The following is a 21690-nucleotide window of genomic DNA, read 5'->3' as shown; positions in this document are numbered from 1 at the left end:
AAATTCACTGAAAAAAAACATAGGTTTCAGGGGTGTTATAGTTAGTTAGTTGTACTATCTATAACTCGCGCGCCCGCAATCCACTTCTGATGATATCACATATTACATCATTTAGACATGGTCAGTGACATCACTGATGACATCAATGATGACATATCAAATGACATCACTGATGACATCACTGATGGCATCATCCATGTGACAAGCTGATACACCTGATCATACAGTAGCATAACTTTTTAACACACATTATAAAATATGGAGGATCATGTTTGAAACCAGTGACACACAAATACAAGTTTCTAAAAACCCACTTAGTGATTCCTACATCTACACACACATGTAAACAATTACGTATACATTCAGTCATACATGCTGAAAAAGATCAATAGTATACTATTAAATACTTATACACCGACATTAACATTACACACCAGAACACATCCTATTCCATTTTTACAGAAATCCTACTCACTTATGCAAACAATTGATCATACTTATATTTACTAACCTACACACTTATACAAACACCATTTTATTCATTCATAAAGTTAGAAAGTTATACCTAGTGTGTTATAACATCACTATTATAAGTATACAGTTATCCATACAGTCACTCCTATAAACACTGATTTTTAGTTATACTTATTTATTCACAACAACTGTCACATACATTGCCTTTTGTATTTCTAGTTTGTTGGACATGTATAATTGAGAAATATATTTACTCATCACCACACCCAGAAAGAGATTCATTCACCCAAACAACTGTTTCCACATACAGTCTATACCTCATATAGCTACTAAATCAACTATTTACACATCTTTCAACAGTCATACACCTCCCACCCAACCACACACAGTTTCATTCTATATCACATACAAATACTCACTTAACTAATAAATAACTAATATAGACTTTCACATGGCTAGTAACCAACTTATGTAGTAGTTTACGCAACAAGAGCAAGAGTGATTCAGGTATTCACACAGTTTAATCACTATCCCATATATTTAGTGAGACACTTTAGATTTGTCACTTAGACAGTCAATCACATTGCCACAAAATTCTCCATTCAGACACTTATACATTCATTCAGTCTTCAAGGCAGATTGCTATATATATAATACTTATTTAAATATCGAACCAAACCACATTCACTGGATGATGTCATCAGTGATTTCATCAGTGATGTCATTTGAGATGTCATCAGTGATGTCATCAGTGATGTCACTGACCATGTCATGAATGATGTAATATGTGACGTCATCAGCAGTGCATTGTGGGCATGCAAGTTATAGTTATCTCAACTAACTATAAAGGGTGAATATCTCAGGTTTTATATGAGTTAAATATCCAACGAACAATAACGTCCCTGAAACCTATGGTTTTTAGTGAATTTCAAAGGTTTTTTAAATGCTAATTCCTAACTATAACATCTGTAAAACCTATGGTTTTTTCAGTGAATATATATACACACACACACACGCATGGGTAATATAAGGGGTTATTTTAGGGTTTAGGTGGGTATGGGTTTTTGGGTGACAAGGGTTATTTTTGGGTTTAAGGTAGGTATGGTCTTTTGGGTGGCAAGGGATTTTTTATACTTAGAACGGTTGTGTGAGTGGGCATACAAGAGGTTGTATGGGGTGTGAGTAGGTGTGTGTGATTCTGTTGATGATGCCATCAGTGATGTCACTGACCATGTCATGAGTGGTGTAATCTGTGAAGTCATAAGTAGTGCATTGTGGGGCATACGTTATTCTTGGTTCAGCTAAGTATAACTATTGAATTCCTCTGGTTTTGTAGTAGGAAAATCTGAGCCTAACTATAACACCCCTGCAACCTTTGGTTTTTTTCTGTGAATTTCTACTGTTTATTACATTTTATTTCCTCACTATAATAATCAGTTAAACTTACCTGTTACTTTTGTACAAAACATATGCCGTCATCACAGATATCTTTTACCAAAACAAATGTAAGTATTTTACAGGTGAGTAACAGCCCATTAAATATATATAAATACATATGACCAGAGAAGAGAAAGAAAAGTATGAACAAATGTGAGATGGAGTCTAATAGAGAAGAAAAAAAAGACAGAAGTAAAAAAGAAAAAGAGCAAGTGAGAGGAAGAACCAGAATGCAAATTTTAAAAAGAGAAAAAAAGAAAAGGAAGGAAAGAAAAAAAAGAGAAAGAAAGAAGATAAAAGGTGAAAAAGAAAGAAAATTAAGGCGATAGAAAAATAAGAGAAAATGAAGGAGGGTAAATGAAAGAGAAAAACAAAAAGTGAGGGGAAATAAATTAAATACGGAATTGAAAAAGAAAGGGAAAGAGCACAAGGAAGAGAAATACAAATAAATATTTAAATGTTAATGCTGTTTATGCAACTCTCTTCAAAATATACAACTGCCATTGACTTTAATAAAATGAACTTCCCCCGGATACAACATTGTTTTCAGGGTAAAGGTTTCTATACGCTGTGCCCTGAAGTTAGTCATTTATGAAAAATACAATGAGCATTTACAATAAAAACATTAGTGAATTTCAACTAAACAAATATTAAAAACAGACCCAGAATAAACATTTAGGGCCTGATTTCAATCTTGGCGGATGGGTTACTCTGTCACAACACTGATGGATATCCTGTCCGTCGAAATATATATTTCATAACCCATGGGATTTATATTTTGGCATACAGGACATCCGTCATCTAAATGAGGCCCTTAATCATTATTCAAAATACAAGTTCATATCTTCGTCTCACTGTTTATGCTGTAAAGATAAAATTGAATACAACAGAGCAAATTTCATGCATATCAAGCCCCTGTAAGTATAACATGCCCAGCTTGTGAGATGTAATACAAGAGAAGCGTGGGATTGGCAGTATGAACTGTCTATGTTGGGTGCTATATAAAATGCTGATTTTTTTTTTAAATGAATTGTGCTTTGTTGGCACATGTTCTTATAAGGGCACTCTGACATATTTACAGTCCAACCACCCCTGACAAGGAAACGCAACCAGCGAATGAAATGTACTTAAACGGAAACGTATAAGAAAAGTATTGATAATGCATTGGTTTTGCCTATGTTGGAGAAGAATGGTACGGAAAGAGAGAGGCGGCGAAAAGCACAGAAAAGTAGGATAGAAAGGAACAGAGATGAAGGAAAGAGGGCGGTGAGAGAGTGAATGAGGAGAGCGAGAATCACACCATGCTACGAGACTACATCTTGTAAATAAGGAAATAAAAAAATGAAAAACTCATTAGAAAAGTTAGTTTCTCTGATTTTCCTGTGAAGACACCTTTACGAACAAGAGTGTTTTACTTGCATCAAGGTGGGTCGTGAACATACTAAAGTTTTAGATTGTTCATGGCCAGTTCTCATAGCAGATAGCAGCAGGAAAATAATTAAAACAAATACATAGCTTTGGGGGCACAGGGAGATTTTTATTTCCCTTAGGCATTCTGGACAAACATTGTCATGTATCAACCAACACACACCAAATGCACCCAATGCCAATCACATAACATGAAAAGATAAGCATTGGTAATGCATCAGGTTCACCTATAAGATGAAAATAGGCTGTTTTTATCAATCACCATCCAGGACTAAGGGTCGAAGTAAAGAGCTCCCTTGCAACCATCATGTGAGTGGAGAGGATGTGGCGCAGTTGCCTGAGCTGCTCACTCGAGCGCTTGGGATCCCGGTTTGACTCTCATCGGCTCAACATCCTGTGATTCTGGGCAAATTACTTAATCTCTCTTTATTTATGAAAAAATAATTCCACCAGTGCGGATTTTAACAGTATTTTGGTAGCGGTAAACTGATAAGAGAAGCAGACAAGGAACAAGCATTGGTAAATGACGGAAAATATGCTACAGCTAATAGAAATTGAGATATAATAAGTAGCACGCACAGCAACCAATGAGAGGCCAGGAAAGGGAGGGAGAGGGATGTTACTCCTTTTAAGTTTATATTAAAAACAATAGATATCTCAAGCGCTGTGCAGGTAAAACCTAATAAAAACAATACTGAAGATGGCTTAGAAAAATTAAATATGGTTCTATAGTGTGAGTGGTAATTAGAGGAATATATTTAACTACAGAAAGCAAGGCATATTACTGTTTCATTCTTGCAATAATGCAATAATTTAAAAGCAGAGAGTTGATGCTGGGTTTACAGTGATTATTAATACTCTTAGGATTTAAAAAATATTGTGGCATGACCAACTCTGACATTGTATTCTTCATATAAGTTTACAATGAGTCATTTAGTGATTTATTTGATCTAAGAAATTGTTCAACACTTGTCTAGAAAATAAAGCCTCTGAGGAAAGCAAAATCTTAACTCATAAATACAAGGGGGCTGCTCAAATAGTGTCTGATAAATAATGTGCCTTTAGCTCAGAATGGCAAATGTGTGTAGCGGTGCTCTTTGGGACAGATAGGAGTCTAGGTAGGAAGATATTTTATACTTTTTGGATAGCTTCTATATTTGCATGCCCCCACACACCTGCCCCATATGAAGTAACTGTGAAACATTTACTTCATTATAAACAATTTGCTAAAATAAACTTTTAAATCCAGAGTATTCCTTAAACCATTAGAAGCATGAAGAAGGATCTGCAGTGCATTTGCGGTACAGTAAAGTTGGATAGGGTGTTTGCAGACCAGGGACCTCCGTTATATGTTGAAAGAGGAAGGACTCCAGTCCATCCACATAGAGGAGATAAAAAGGGAACTTACTTACAACCCTGCTGTACCAGTAAGTACCAGGTGCAGCGCACTTGGTACTTACTGGAGCTATACATTCACTATCTGGGTCATATCTTATTCTAACTGAAATGTCCATGTGGAGTTTTTAAGCAAAATAATCAAAGGTTTCCCAACCCCCATGACTTCTAGGATATCCCATAATTTGGATTGGTTTATGTTATCAAAGGCATAGGGTAGGTCTATAAAATCCATATGGATGACTCCCCCAGACCTTGACTTAATGCCCAATTATTAATGAGAAATTTAAAGATTGTTTTACGGTGTAAATACCCGGGCAAAAGCCAGTGTGGACATCAAACAAGATGGAATTTCCTTCAGCCCAATCCTTCAATCTTATTAAAAGGACGCTTCCCAATTTTTTTGAGATTGAATCAAGAAGATACAATGGACAGTAAGACTTTGGATTGCTCCCATTTTCTTTCTTGTAAATAGAAACAATAACTGCCTTGCACCATATCCCTATGGGATCACTTTGAATCATGGCTCGTAATACATTAGTGATAATTAAAGCCTATAAAGCAATATTGAATTTAGAGATGTCCACGCGTACTCTGTCCGGCCCTGGGGTTTTAACTGATGAAAAGTCTTATTGCTTAGGTAATTTCAGTGACTACAATAGCACTACTATAGCCATGGAGAACATGAGAGTTAATATTCACAACTTCATCAGATGGTAGGTCCTCCTTACATGAAACACACAAAAGGTGACAGGAGGCTGCTTGAAATAAGTATAACCACTGGCAACAGCTCGGAGTAGCACTCCAAACCATTGTTCTTTTCCTCACCGTACCTCCTCAGTTTGGACCCAGCCATATGCAAATCAATCTTGACCCTGTTCCTCATGGAACAATCCAGCCTGAACTGCCAAGCCAGGTCCTCCCTGAACACAAGCAACCCAGGACTGGTTTCAACCTTGTTAGGGCTCATCAGCTGGGTACAGCTTGGTTCCAGTGGCACAGTGATATGACCTACGTTTGGGCATACCCGTGCCACTCAGACAGTACATGAAACACACAAAAGGTGATGGAAGTTTTCTTGCAAGAAGTCTAACCACTGACAATCTCCCTAATTTGGACCCAGCCATATGCAAATCAGTCTTGACCCTTTTCCTCATGTGACAGGACAGCCAGAACCGCCGCTAGCCCCCTAGCTGCTTTACAAAATGTTCAAAAACCATTAAAAAAAGTTATCTAAAGCCCATTTCTCTTGACAGCATATGATGTCATGGTTATTTATAGACTCCAGCCATTCTAAGTTAGCCCATTTGGAACGAATGCCAGCTATATTCCAGGAAAGAAAGTTTTGGCCTCTATTTATACTATGGGTGATTGAGTTGGCTTATCACCTGTAATTGGGGAGAGGGCTTCCTTTATACCATGAATGTCAGATTAAAATGGATTTTATGAAAGCAAACTGATTTTCCAGGCACTCAACATCATGTAGAGAGACCAAAGAAGTAAATCTGTTAAATTGAAATTAAAATCCGAAGGTGGTGAGGGCCTTTCCAATTGGCTTCAGTTTATATCACGGTCAGGGATATCGAGATGAGATGGAGGTCTGTAAAAAAAGCCTAGTAGGTGAGCGCAAATTCTTCCAGGCAATTTGGCCAGATAGTTCAATTGTTGTAAGAATGTTTTAACCATTGTTGTCCTCCTGAAATTAATGGCAACTCAATCCCCTGATGATTGTTTAGGTTCCGACCCCACCCAGCACACTCTTCTTGTAAAGAGTAGTTCCCTATTTAAATCACTATGTCAACCTGCATTTTACCCTAGCCAATCAGTGCTCTTACGGATTAAGTCTAGGCCTTCTTCTGTCTGCTTAGTTTTTAAAGGAGGGACTGATTCTAGAACAATTGCATAAGGAGTGGTAGATGATTCGCTGGGGAATCTTAGATTAATGCCTCCTTCCTCTTGGGTCACATGTTCTAGTTTATCATCTGGGAGCATCACTGCAAGATTTTCCATTCGCTTCCCATATGAGGAAGCGGTTGAGTGTGCATGCCCCACGAGAATCGGCTGGTCACGAGTGTCTAATTTATTATCTAGCACTAGAGATGACTTTGCTTTTCCATAATTGGGGCACACCCATCTGGGAATCTTTACTGGCACATCATGCTATCCTCATGCTATCCTCATCCCCATGTTAATTTTATCCTCCGTAGATTTTTTTTTAAATCTGGATTTTCTTCAAAGGTCTTCAAATTTGCTATCCAGTAATGAGAATATTTTTTGCTATTATTTGCCAATCCAATATCCATCATGTTGGTACTGCCAAATCATCCCCCTCCTTTTCAGTTGTAACAGACCGGCTGCTAGGGATTACCTTTACCGGTTTTAAAGCCTGTCCATCTGTCATTTTCCTTTTCAGAGGTGGTGTACTCACCACCGTACAGCGACTATTAGAAGTATTTCTCAGGGACCTCATGTTGCATTATCACTGGATGGGGCTGAAATTTCATTGACAGCTGAGCTACATGTTCTGCTAATGATATGCATGGGACCCTTTGTTTGTCAAATATCGTATTGTAATTATCAGTAGACGTCAAAGAGGCATAAATGGATGAAGTTGTAACACAAGCCTGTGCATGCTCAAGTGCATTGGTAGGAGAACTCGTAGAAAGGCTCTGAACAGCATCTATTCTCTCTTCTACAAGACCAAGCCCCATTGCTGTTGTCAAATATTTTTTTATAGAGGACGATCCGGGTAATATCAATTCTTTCGCCCCTTTAAGCAGAGTGACCTTTCTTTTGACCATGATATATAAAAAGGCACAGCCTATCTGGAGTCTTTATATAGAGAAAAACACAATGCCAAGAAATTGTCAGATCAGGAGGGGGCCCAGCCCTGCTTCAGCCGGGCGTGGACGGGTGCAGATGGGCCTGCTATTGTCCCAGGCATGTTCCATGTGGTGATGAAGCCCCACCACCTGAGGTCAAGGCAGGCTGGTTCACGTAGTCCCTAGTGGTCTGTGGAGCAGACCTCAACCAAATAGTCTCACCCCACAGGAGAGCCACATTCACTTCATGGACTGTTTGCTTTTGATGCCCCACCTCCTGATCAAAGCAAACACAAGGAGATGATGGGCGGAGCACTGAAATTTGTCAGACCCCAGTCACAGATATGTGTTGAATCCATCATCGTTGATATGGGGTGATGGCATTAAACCAGTCACATGATGCTTGTTTCCGGTCCAGGGAGGAACTGGCTTGACAGTTTGGGCTGGACTTTTCCCATGAGGCACACGGTCAAGACTGATTTGCAAATGGTGGGTCTGAACTGGGGTGGCATGGGCATGGTGAGCAAAAGAATAATGTATTTAACCCAGATCTCTTAACTGGGGATGAATGTTTGATTTGCTCCTCATTCCATCATCGTCTGTGTGTCTTTTGCTTTCTCACCCTAAGTGAGCCGGGTATGCCTAGACGTGGGTACCGGGATTAGCGGTGATGCCCCAAAAACGGTCCCAGGATACTTATTTCCGGTCCAGGAAAGACCTGCCTTAGCAGTTCGGGCTGGACTGTTCCCATGAGGCACAAGGTCAAGACTGATTTGCATATGTCTGGGTCTGAACTGGGGTGGCATGGCGAGCAAAAGAACAATGTATTTAACCCAGATCTCTTGACTGGTGATGAATGTTTGATTTCCTCTGCATTCCGTCCATCATCTGCGTGTCTTTTGCTTTCTCGCCCAAAGTTCATCAGGTATGCCCTGACGTGGGTCCTGGGCTCACTGTGCCACTGGATTCCAGCTGGTCTGGCTGATGAGGGGTGACATATGATCTCATCACCGCTGGCACTGGCTGGTTTGAGGGGTTTGCTGCAGTCTTACGCACCCGACGTCCTTTAAGATCTGCCACTTTAGTGTTGGCATGCATCCCGCGCGTCTGGAGAGCCAGAGCGGGTGGCCGTTCCTTTCATTGCCTGGCTGCGCAACTCTGGAATTCTCTCCCCGGGTCTATCAGAATAATTCAAAACCATCTTGCATTCCGGAAAGCTATTAAGACCTGGGTCTTTCCGGCTTAAGGCTGTTTGTTGCGGTTTCTGGTTTAGGAGTGTTGGTTTGCGCTGGGACACCCCGTCGCTGGGGCAGCCATGCGCAATATAAATCTAACAAATAAAAATCTAACAAATAAAATGAGGGGTGATGGCCCAAAACCGGTCCCAGGATGCTTGTTTCCGGTCCAGGCAGGACCCGGCTTAGCAGTTTGGGCTGGACTGTTCCCATGAGACACAGGGTCAAGACTGATTTGCATATTGCTGGGTCTAAACTGGGATGGCAAGCAAAAGAACAATGGATTTCACCTAGATCTCTTGACTGGGAATGAATGTTTGATTTGCTCTGCAATCCATCCATCAGCTGTGTGTCTTTTGCTTTCTCCCCCTAAGTATGCTGGGTATGCACAGACGTGGTTCCCGGGCTCACTGTGCCACTGGATTCAAGCTACCCAGGCTGATGAGGGGTGATGCCCGAAACCGGTCCCAGGATTTTTTTCCAGTCCAGGAAAGACCTGGTTTGTCAGTTTGGGCTGGACTATTCCCATGAGGCACAGGGTCAGGACTGATTTGCATAATGCTGGGTTTGAACTGGGGTGGAATGGTGAGCAAAAGAATGATGGATTCAACCCAGATCTCTTGACTGGGGGTAAATGTTTGATTTGCTCTGCATTCCATCCAGCATCTGTGTGTCTTTTGCTTTCCCACCTCCTGATGGAAAAGCAGGCTGGTCCACATAGTCCTGGTGGTCAGTGGAGGAGACCTCAAACAAAGTGTCCAGTTCCGTGTGAGGACGGCATTAAATGTATGGGTTGTGCAGTGATAACGCCTTCCTTCTGGGGGAAAGAAGGCTGGTCAACATATTTATTGATGGTCCTTGGAGCAGACCTCAACCAAAGTCTTCCTGGGAGCTACTCCAAGGCAATCATTGAACTACTTGTAGCTTTAGATCGACCTGTTGGAGACTCCTGGTCTAAAAAAACATTGGGGTGCCATGAAGCAAGTAGGTTCCTGATTTTAGTGAAGAGTGATCAATGAAGACAAGGTAAAACAATTATTCTCCCTCTGCCTTTGCTTTTTGTCCACCCACAGTACTATGTGATGTGGTGCTTCAGGCAGAAGTAAATCTGTCCCCTAGAATGAAAGTGTGATCCTGATAAATTGTGAATTGGCTTGGACTCCATTTATAATGAAGGGACACCTATGACGGGCCAGGACTGGGCCATATTTATGTATTTCTTGCTGGCACTGCCCTTTTATGCTTTGATTCAAAAGCCAGTGTCAGGGTTGCAAGGAGACAGACAAAGATGATTAAGGATTGGAGAGGGTCCACTGCGTCTAAGATGACCTAAGATGGAGTGGAACACAGGATAGAGGTGGTATGCAGGTGTTTCAAAGATGCTAGCATTGATAAGAATTCTCTTAGTTACAGTCCAGAGCAAGAGGAACTCAACACTGAGCTGCATACCCAACTACTAGTTGGGCAAGATAGCAACATCTCTATCTGGTTGTTACCCCTTCATCTCTGATATTCTTTCAGAATGAATCAATAAGGGAGGGAAGCTGGTGCTGGAGTGTATGGTCTCTGACTGGGTCTGAGTAAGCAGATGCTTTTTGAGATCAGAAAACATATTTAGATGTCCCTTCTGAAATATTTATACATCTAATATGGAACTCTACTTTTCACAGATCAGCCACTCAGCTGGGGGCTCCTTCTTAAGTGACAAGCTGCACTTCCCGTCCTTCCTGCGCACTGTCCCCGGTAACTTCTTCCATAACACAGCCCTGGCACAACTGCTGGCATACTTCAACTGGACATGGCTGGGAATGCTAATTTCTGACACAGACTCTGGTATTCAGGGGGGTGAGGAGCTTAGGAAGGAGATTGAAATGCATGGTGGCTGTGTAGCTTTCATAGAGAAGGTGCACCAGCGATACACCACGGAGCAGGTTCTGAGCATCATTGCGAAGATCCAGACATCTTCTGTGACGGTCATCATAGTTCACGGTGCTGAGGTGCACATGAAGCTTTTATTGGAAACTCTGTACACTCAGAACGTGGTGGATAAAGTCTGGATATTCACTGCCTACTTTGCTATGACCTATGGACTTTTCGATAAGTCGGCCTGGAAAACACTAAATGGGACGCTAGGACTTGCGCCTTACACAACCAGCATGCCTGGCTTTGAAGACTTCTTACATCACCTCCACCCCACCACTTCTCCAGAGGATGTGTTTTTAAAGCTATTATGGGTGAAAGTGTTCAGCTGCATGTGGCCATTGGGCAATGCAACAAACAACATAGCCACAGAGAGGCTGTGCTCTGGAAATGAGGCATTGGATCAAAATACCACGTCTGTGTTTGAACTGAATGACCTCAGCTACACTTACCACAGTTACCTGGCAGTCTATGCTTTTGCATATGCACTGCACACACTCATGTCCTGCACACCAGGGCAGGGGCCCTTCACCAAGGGGACATGTGCTGATATCAATGACATCCAACCATGGCAGGTGAGAATAGAACTTAGCAATCTTACTGTGGCTCATGTGATGGCAATCATCTCTGGAGGAAGAGTCGTAGAGTGTGTCAGTCAGTAAGTGAGTGAGTGAGTGAGTGAGTGAGTGAGTGAGTGAGTGAGTGAGTGAGTGAGTGAGTGAGTGAGTGAGTGAGTGGTGCAAAATCAGCTATTCAGTTCAGTGAGTAATTGGATTAAACAAAGAAAATCTTACAAATACTGTGAACAATGTAGGTAAACAATTGTAAAGAAAAATTGATATGTCATATTGAAATAACTAATGTATAAACAATTTACAACAAATATTGTTACAGACACTGCAATAGATCCATACTAAGAATATCCACAAGAAATTGTTTAAATGCATAAAAAGACCATTACTATCTGAAGTCCACATGATTACCTTAGCAACGGCGAGAAGCAGACTGGAGGTTGGATCATGGAAACACCTATTCTTCTGGCACTTTCACATATCTAGACCACACAGGTGATATACTACAAACAACACCCACTTCTCTATAGCTAAGGTGTCTGAAAACTCACCGGGATCCCATTTCAGCTATATTTTACTGTCCCCCAATGTACAGAAGAATCTTCAAACCTTTGACCATTGCACACACTTCAGTGTTTGGGAACGTTTAACAATAGTTAAGGCTCTGTTTGAGTCCTCACTGGATGAGAGAAGGGTCTTCAGGGGGAATCCTCAATGTTAAACAGCAAATTAATTTTACAAAGATGTAATAGACCAATTCATAATTCAAAAAAGGAATACTCTTCCAACATTATATCATTGAATTCAACCTTACAGAACAATTTTAAAGTGCTTGCAGAATGGTCTTAAAAATGAATTAACACTCCACGGCTTACAAGGACAAGCTTGCATCCAGGGTCTTCTCAGTGATCAATAGACAGAATTTCAATGTAAAAGCCCCCACCTGTGATGAAGCTTCTGTTCATGGCTTCACTCTCATTCAAGTCCAGGTTTCTACATCCAGCCTGACATTGTTAGAGTTCACAAGTTTCTAAGGTTCTTCCCTTTCCCAGTAGAGATGGTTTGGAAATGTTTGGAAATATCCTCAATACAGCAGTATTTGACTCAAAAGGTTTGATATGAAAACTCTTTCAATTACAGACCAGATTTACAACATTGTGTTGAGTTTTCGTTACTTTTTCAATGCAGGGCCGATGCAAAGTGATGCATTGGTATTTGCAGATTTGTGATGGGTTGTAACACAAAGAAATAAAGGAGGCATTCAGGGCCGGACTGGCCGGACCGGGAATTGGGCATTACCTCTACGTCCCTCGTCCTCGACCCAGTCATCACTCATGAGGTATTCCACAGACAGGAAACAAAACAGGAAACGCTTTTAGGCTCCACCCCCCCCCCTCCTGCCAGGTGCTATATCAGACCTAACCACCAGAAGCACATCCTGTTTTGTTTCCTGTTGGTGGTTTACTTGATGGGAGACGCAGGGGTGAGTGCCGGGCGTTTACCTGCTTCGTTTGTCCTGTGGATCCTCCTCTGCTGGTCTCTGGGTGGCTCCCATGGACTGTCGTGGGATTCCTTGGAGTGGGGCTGCTGGGCTTCCCTTTCTCCTCCTGGGCTCAGGTGACCTATGCTGCTTGGCTTCGTGGGTCTTCCTTTTTCGTTTCCTGCCCTGGTCTCTGTTCACGCTGCTGGTCTGCTGTGGATCTTCCAGAACTCCTGCACCTCGATGTTCTTCCCTGCTGGATCCGGACGTGCAGGTAGGGGTTTGGGGCTGTGAGCGCTGGGCTGTTGTGGAACGCACTCCTCCCCTTTGGATTCCCCGATCTCGCCAGTGCCTCTTTGTCTTGTGGGGGCCCTGGTGTCGGCTCCTGAGTGTGCCTCCGGGACGCGTTGTTCGCCCTGCTACACTGGGGTGGCCGGCGGCGGTGCTTTGCATGCTGTCTCGGCGGCGTCTTCCTGGGTTTGCACACATGCGCATTGTCCTCTATTACACCCATCGGCCGTGTTCGGTGCTGGGTGCTTGTGTGGGCGGGCACCCGGGTGGGCTCCGGGCGCTCCGGTTCTTGGGGCCATTTCCTCGCTGGACAGGGACATGCCTGTTCCGTGTTCGTACACGGTTGCGTGTCTACGATATTTGAAACTTTTGAATTATTTCGAATAGCCTAAAATAGAAATAAAGCTACTCCATAAAACAGCAGGCGCCTGCGCACTAATGCACGGAAATGTGCCTCTGCGAGCAGTGCTCGCGCTCTCAGTTCACAGCCTTTAAAAGGAGCTGCCGGGGATTGACCCGGGGCCTCATCCTTGCGCAGCCTGCACTCTTCCTAGGGTGAGATGTGGCCATACAGTTAGCGTTGCCGACTTTGGTGCTGGGAATCGAGGTTCGAGCCTCGCCTGACCCTCAAACGATTTGTCACTTCCTAGTGCTTCTTTTAAACTGTGCTACGTCCCCTCTCCTGCCCTCTAATGTTCTTACGGGGGTAGTTGTACGCCGGCTGTTTGGCCGCTGTTTTTCTTTTCTTTGGGGTTCTACCTTGGGGGCGTTGGTCATGTGCATTCTCCAGTACCTGCCTCTTTCCCTGATTCCGGTGGGGCCTTCCCCTCTCTCCTGTGATGCATGCCTGGAGGTGTGCTGATGCCCGGATTGGGCGCCTTCTTCTGGAGGCTCTTCTGTTATTGAGGCTCATCTGTGGCTTGCTGTTGGGATTTCTGCCTTACTTCGGATGTTTCTTCCTGTGTTGATTCCGTTGGGTCTTCGCTTGCTGATGTTGCGCTGCAGGGCGTATCCATTTCCAGGGTGCTCTTGCCTGACGTCCTTGCCTATGTGTGGGTTGGCATGGGGTTTCCTGGGGATTCTGCGCCCTGCTCTGCTCTGGATGTTCTCTTGCCACAGTCCTGGTGGCCTGTTGCCTCTTCTCTGCCGGAGCATCCTTTTTGTGTCCGTGGTTCTGTTATAGGCATGGAAGGACATGGATCATTTCTCCATGCCCGGGTTTGTGTCCATGCTTTCTCCATTTAGGATTTGGCGGACTCTTTTCCTGGTTCCATTCCTATGGTTTCCATTGTGGCCAGTCTTGTGGGTCGTCCTTCCATAACGTCTGATGTCTTTCTGATGGACGGTGTTGATCCTCGTTGGCTTCGGCTCTGATGTTGTCTTACGCAGCCTCTCACCTGGCTCTTCGTTCTGGGTTTATGGAGCCTATGTTACCCAGTCTTTGCTGACCGGTTTCGAGTCCCTGTTTTCTGCTATACTGGTGGGTGGCTGTTGTCCAGATTTGCTGGAGTCTTTAGAGAGCCTGGCGGGATTCCTGTTGGACGATGCTTTTGTTTTCTGTGTGGGCTTCTGCGTTGTCCTGTGATTTCTCTATTGCTGCCCGTCGTTGCCTGTTGCTGCGGGATTGGGAGATGGACGCGGCCCAGCGTTCCTTGGCTTTGGGGCTGCCTTTCACTAGTGCCCGTCTGTTTGGTGCCTCGCTGGTGGTGAAGCTGCGCGAGGTCTTCGAGGGACGCAAGCATTCTTTGTCTTTTCGTGTTGTTACTGGGGGCCAGTTTTGCAGCGGTACTGCAATATTGGCCCCCAGTAACAAAAGCAGCATGCAATCATTTGCTGCCCTGCGAGGCCAGGCAGTGCTTACCCTGGGGCTGGTCCAAGAAAATTCCCAGGGCTGCTTTGGGATCCCAGTCTGGTCCTGGAGGTATTCAATTGGTATTGAGGACATTGGCCTTTTTCAAAGACTTCAAAGACTTGTAGCATGTGATTTTTTCACAGGAAAAATATTTTCATCATGAATAAATATGTAGAAATATATGGCGGATGCCACTAACTCTATAATTTGTATAACTCCTCTTGGATATTGTGCAATAGCAAAAATACATGAAGCTACATAAATCTTTCAAATAAACCCCTCTTTATGAATGCCCTAAATATTTCTGACTTCTGCACAAATCTCTGTTTAGTAGGGTTCAGAATTATACCTGTATTACACCTGATAATTCTCAGGTGCAATCAAGTGCAGCCCCTCAGTTACATTTCCGCAGGTCCATTTTGCAAGAATTAGCATTGAAATAAATGCCCAGAAATGACCGGAGCCTGGGTATTTTGGTTTATTAAGCACCAAAATCTGCAAGTTATTCCTCATGATGGTGAAAAGGTTGTGCTGTTTATCACACCTTGTAAATATTAAATCCTAGGGTATCATGATTTATTATGTGCGCTAAATATTGCATCAAACACTGGGCTTATAATTATGGGATCTTAGGTCATCGATTCCTACATTTATATAGTTTGTGTGCTTTAACTCCCAACCTCTACCATTATTTCAGTGCTGATACATGTATGAGCTCTTACAAGTCGATTAAGCATCAGAATAAAATGATGTATTAAAACAAATTTACTGGAGGAGAAAAGAGTTAATTAGAGGCACTTAGGTTTGTTATTAGCCAAAGTCGTTTCAGTTTTACTAAGCTTTTAAAAAACAATGTATAGGAGTTGTCATCCATTCAACTGCTGTCTCATTTGCCTGTTCATTCTTCTGACTTGACCTATGAGAGCCTCTGGGTTGAATCCATCATCATTCTTTAGCCCACTCTGCCACCCCAGTTCAGAGCAAATCAGTCTTGACCCTGTGCCTCACGGGAACAGTCCAGCCCGAACTGCCAAGCCATGTCTTCCCTGGACCAGAAACAAGCATTGTGGGACCGGTTTTGGGCTAATAGCCCTCATCAGCCAGGCTAGCTTGAATCCGGTGGCAAAGTGTGCCAGGGACCCACATCTGGGAACACCCCGCCAATTTAGGGCGAGCAAAGCAAACACATGGAAGAAGAACAGACAGTGCTTTGGCCACATACAGCAGTATGCTTTACTCTTCTTTGGAGGCTCTCATCGGTCAAGTCAGTCACTAAACTTTATTTTGCATAAATTAAAATGCATAAAAGTACATACAAAAAGTAAAAGGGACCATCGTATACAGAATCAAATGTTGCTAACACCCATACATAAATCACAAATGTACGGTTAAATAATATAAATAATTAATAAATCCATAACTTTAGACTCAACATCTGTACAATGTTTGAATAATCTCACAACCTGCCCCTATTTTAATCCATCAGTTAATTCATCTGTATAAGAACTCATAAAATATTCATATCTACTAAATGTTACAAGCACCTAATAGGTAGAAATACATAAAATAGATAAAAGAGACCATTTAAACCATCATTTATAATACTAAAATCCATAGATAATTTATAATTTGGTGAAGTTAGTAAAAATGCACTCCTTTTAACTCTGCATCTGTATGGTACTTAATCAGTCCCCGGACCTGCAGCTGTATAAATCTCATAAAGTGCAGATATCTGTTAAATATTCCAAACACTTGTTCAAATGATTCCCACTAATTATGGTGATAGACCAGCCGATAAATCAAGATCACATCGATTGGAATAAATGTTGGTGTTTCAAAACTGCACAGAGAAAGCATGTGAGCATATAACATACATAAGGCTTTTCCAATTGTTGTATACAAAGTAAAGCTGGTAAACACTATTGAAACTCATATTTACATAAGAAAGGAACAATGTACTTTTTTCTCTGCTGGCTACACAAGGGACAAGAAAATTGAATATGCAAATGTCACTGTGTAGACTTTATCACATGGGCAAGGTGACAACTGATTCAATGAATAGGAATTTACAGGGTAACCCACCATGAGTGGGATGTGGTTTAAACAAAACCTTGACAAAACAAACCAATGAGGTGAGTTCTCTATGAAGGACAGATAAGAACGTGCACCATGCTTCATGGCGTGTAATAGCTGGTACAAGGCTGCTGTGCTTTTGTCTTAATTTATAGCCCACCAATCACTTGCTGTCTTAGCCAGTAAGATTTCTTTTAGCTTGGTCTTTGGGAAGCCATCACATAGCAGGGCGATATCATAAAGATCGCATAAGTCCAGGGATTTGAGAGTGGTCTGTACATAGCTCAACCATGGGATTCTAAGTGCATAATCCATTTTTAAGCAGTCTCTTAACACTTGCTGATTCACTTTGACACTGGCTCTTTTCCATATAGAATGCCCCAACAATATGGGAGCCAGTTTGATTGAATCACTAATATACAATATCCTCACTCCAAATGGCACCTGTGATTTGGGCAGGCGCAGGGCATGGATCATAATCTTTTACAGAATATATCCTCTATACGCAGCAACGCTCCAACATCCACCATACCCCAAATTGCTGCCCCATATGTTGCAAAGTCTTTCCCTTTGGCTACATAAATCTTTATCATTTCTGGGATAGATTTTGAGCCTAATTTTTTCAAAATCAAATAAATGCAGCTATGCTTTTTCCCATGAGCTCTATTAAGCACCATATCCTTCCAGTTTAATCTAGAATCAGAGAACTCTCAGATATGTACATTTATCCACCACTTCTATTCTTCTATTTCCTATGGAGAATCTCATAGATTTCTCGGTAACTGCCCCAGTGATTAATACAGATGTTTTGGACTTGTTGACATGCAAGTCCCGGTTGGCCATAAAGGCTGTGTACACATCTATGAGGTTCCGCAGTGCCAAAGGCATTCTAGCCAATAGCGCTGCGTTATCTGCATTGGGAAGTACTGGTAGGGAAAGAGACTCAACATATGGAGTCTCTGTTGCATTCTCCATCAGGACCATTTCTAGATTTTTTGCGTAAAAGAGTGAGTAGGAATGGGGCAAGGATACAGCCCTGTCTCAAGCCTTTTTCAATTTTAAAGGATTTTGAGCACTCCCCCTGTCTCCCGATCTGGGCACTTACTGCTGCTCCCACATAAAGCTGTCTTATAACAGAGATTATCGGTGCATCTAATCCTATATTCTCCATAATGACCCACAGTTTACTGTGGACCACACAAGAGGTCCATCAAGGCTATAAAAAGTTGTGTCACAGGGATCCTGCTCTTTACACACAACTGTGCACAGAGACTTGGAACCTTAGTGAGTTAGGGTGTGCCAAAACTCACCTTAGTAGCCAAAATCCCCTACAAGACTAGCAATCAGTGTCTCATTTGATCTTCCATACCCCCAATGATTAGACAACCCAGAACATGAACTTAGAACACCACAGGTAACGTGGAACACATAAACACTCTTTCATTATACTATCATATCAGTCCAAAAAGAGGAGTAAATGAAGACATGTGCAAGTTTGGAATATTTATTTCTAATGCCGTGTTCTCAAGCGCAGTATCTTAGCTAATACAAGCAAACATATTATAAGCAACAAGGTTATCAGCATAGTTACAATTCCATAAAATACAAAGGGAGAAAGCATGTTAAAATGCTAAAGGGAAGAAGGCTAATTGGCACCTAAATCTTACCCTCCCTTGCTAGTATATTATATTATATCTACAGAAGGTCTCTTGGGATTACACGGTCGCCCCATACCTCTGGTCCTAGTAGGAAGGTATCACATCATTTCCTACACCGGCTCTCTGCATGCGAATGTTCTCCAAAGTGTGTTTGCATACTCTGCACAGTGCATTATTAAACGCGCCAACAATCAGAGGTGCCCGCAGCTGCAAATATGTTATGTTTAGAACGTGCGCTGATCAGACCGGACAACAACCACTGTGTTGGAATAAGCTTGAAGGCCTCGGCACTCATTGTTCAGACATAGCTTTCTAAGCAAGGCTGATACTATTGGAAAAACATATTATTCTCGTGCGAAGCAACATATTCTGCTAGACTCTAAACATTTATAATATCATGTGCCGTGTCCAGAGAGGAAAAATGGTGTTTAAACTTCTAATAAGCTCATGCTAACTTAACACAGTTTAAAGGCAAAGGTCATCACCATGACAGTTGACCATTCTTTACCACAGAATATTTTGCAGGCACCATCATTACATTCAGACATGGATCTATTGTTCCTTTGCCCATCCTGAAGCAATACTGGGCCTCAGAGAGGGTCTTCCTTCCTCTACCCTTTCTTCAAGCCTGTTCAATAGGAGACAATCCACTGTCTTGGCTGTACAATCAATTAGGAAGATGAGTCTATAGTTTTTTGGATAAGATCCATCCCCCTTTTTAAAAACCGGTATAATTGTTTAATGCTTCCAAGAAGTGGGCAGACCCGGTTTGGCTATAGAATAGACAACATTTACCAGAAATGGAAGTCACACTGTCTTGTTAGTTAAACAGATATCAACAGAAACCTCATCAAGTCCAGGGGCCTTGATGGGGGATGACTGCTGTAGAGCTGCTTCCATTTCTGTCACTTCAAAAGTCATATGTGGGTGATCTACCAACTTCAGACTGTCTACAAGGTGTATTGCTCCATCATTATTTTGAAAGATGTTTTGATAATGCGTAACCCAACTGTCCTCCTCAATGTATCTAAGGACGGCTCCCCTGTATCTTTTAATAAAAATGGAGCGTTTACCACCTTCCAGAAACCATTATTATCATTTCTCACAGGGCTTGCCTTAGATCCCCCCCCATTCATTCTCTCTTAGATGTTTCAACCTATTATCCTTCTTTATACCTTGAGCTTAAGGTCCGTATAAGCTGCCTATCTCTTGGAACCTTATTCAAAGCTTTACGCAAGTTTGCTAGGGCCCTAGAGTAATTTATATCAAACCATCGCATCAATTGGAGCTCTTTAATGTGTAATGGGTGGGTTAGGTGATGCTTAATGCCTTTTAGTAGGGCCCCCAGCTCATGGATCGAGGTGGCAGTATCGTCTAAGCGCATCATGACCTCCAAATTATTAAATGTAAGAATTGAGGTAAATAAATTAGCCTCCTCCACTCTGTCCCATTTTGGTATATAACCATTTGACTTGGTTCAGATTGGCTTTGGGGCTACCTTCTCCACAGATTTGGTGTATACTCCCTATCCCGGTTCACAAGTAAGTGGGACAGGATCACTAAAATCTATAGACAGTACCTGCATGTTTTTAATGCTGTGTTTCCGATTGTCTAAGGCAATAATATTATTGATTGTGGACCCCATTCCAACGCTTTCAAAGGTTTTGTCCATTAATCCTGTCTGCGGATTTATTCTATTACCGACCGCAAGCTCCATTTCATCAATAGCCTATTTAGGGCACTCCCATAGAGGTGTGGCTGAATTGTACTATAGGATCTACATCGCAATCTGTTATCACACAAGTAGAGTTTTTTACTTTCTGGCAGTTCTAAGCATTAGAATCACCCGTATAGAGGACTGTCAAGGGTTTAGGATGTTGGTGGCTAATTTCAATAATCGTCCTATCAACTTCTTCTGCCACTAGTGCCATATCAATAAAATGATTGTTATAATAATTTATAATGACTAAATCTCAATTACCTTGTACCTCTCAACTCAAAGAATGAAAATAGGGGGAGTCTTAGAACAATTAAAAAATTCTGCGAATTTCGGCGTTTGCGAATGCAATATTGCCAAATGGTATGCATTAAACAAATATGCGTGCAAAATAATTATTTTGCGATAGCATTTAAGGAATTGCAAATTTTGCGATTCCTTAAATGAAATGTAAGAAGCACCCAAAAAGTGCAAATTGGCCTTAAGGAATCGCAAATTACCACCAACTTCAAGTTGGTGGTTATTTGCGATTTTTTGGGAAAATGCACTTTTTTGCATTTTTCAAAGTGCAATGTGAAGCACATACATGCCCTTAGGGCATGTGGGCGCGCCAATGTGCACCCATGCTTATTTCAGAGGTGCACCAGGGTGTCCTTTTGACACCCCTGCACCCTTGAAATTGCATTCTCAATTTGCGATTCGCTAATTGCTAATCGCAAATTGAGAATATCTTCCCATTCATTCCTATCGGCCTTTAGGCATATAGGAATAAATGAGGAGGTATTCCTTAAATGCGAATCACAATTTGCGATTCACAATTAAGAAATATGCAGGATTCGCAAAATGTATTGCAAATCCTATATACATAGTACTTTGCTATTCTCAAATAGCGATTCGCAAAAAATCGCTATTTGAGAATCACAAAATGACTTTTTGATACATATGGCCCTCAAACCTGACAATATTTGCTAATAATGTCAGTATACCTCCCTTTGCCCTGACAGCTCTGGGTGGCAATACGGGGGTTTGATACGATTGATATCAATCCACTAAAATAGGCCCCACCTCCCATGTTTCCTGGAGGCAAATAATATCAAATTTTGTAATTTCTTCTATCATCTCTTTATTATTTCTCTTACTAATATATCCTGCAATATTCATTGTTATCAGCCTCCATCCCATTATTCCATCGATCTTTTTTTTTACCCTTATATCTAATTGCCTGTTAATGCCATATAGACCCCCGTGTGTGCAGTCCCAGGGAGTCAATCGCAACCTTCTAGACTTCCCAGAGGTGGAAACTGATTACTGGTGTGAATTCAACTGGCACCATGTA

The 21690-nt window shown here is 42.0% G+C and overlaps 1 protein-coding gene across 1 annotated transcript in view; it reads left to right on the top strand.

Moving 5' to 3' along the window:
• The window catches only part of LOC144774090 (extracellular calcium-sensing receptor-like), a 183150-nt gene that overhangs the window by 98301 nt on the left and 63159 nt on the right, over nucleotides 1-21690 (top strand). The window contains exon 3 of the mRNA XM_078659116.1: nucleotides 10462-11286. Within this exon, the coding sequence (XP_078515242.1) occupies nucleotides 10462-11286 (825 nt within the window). The remainder of the gene's footprint in view (nucleotides 1-10461; nucleotides 11287-21690) is intronic.

Source organism: Lissotriton helveticus, chromosome 8, assembly GCF_964261635.1.
Source record: "Lissotriton helveticus chromosome 8, aLisHel1.1, whole genome shotgun sequence".
In the NCBI taxonomy this organism is placed as follows: domain Eukaryota; kingdom Metazoa; phylum Chordata; class Amphibia; order Caudata; family Salamandridae; genus Lissotriton; species Lissotriton helveticus.
This window is presented reverse-complemented; position numbering and strand designations above follow the sequence as displayed.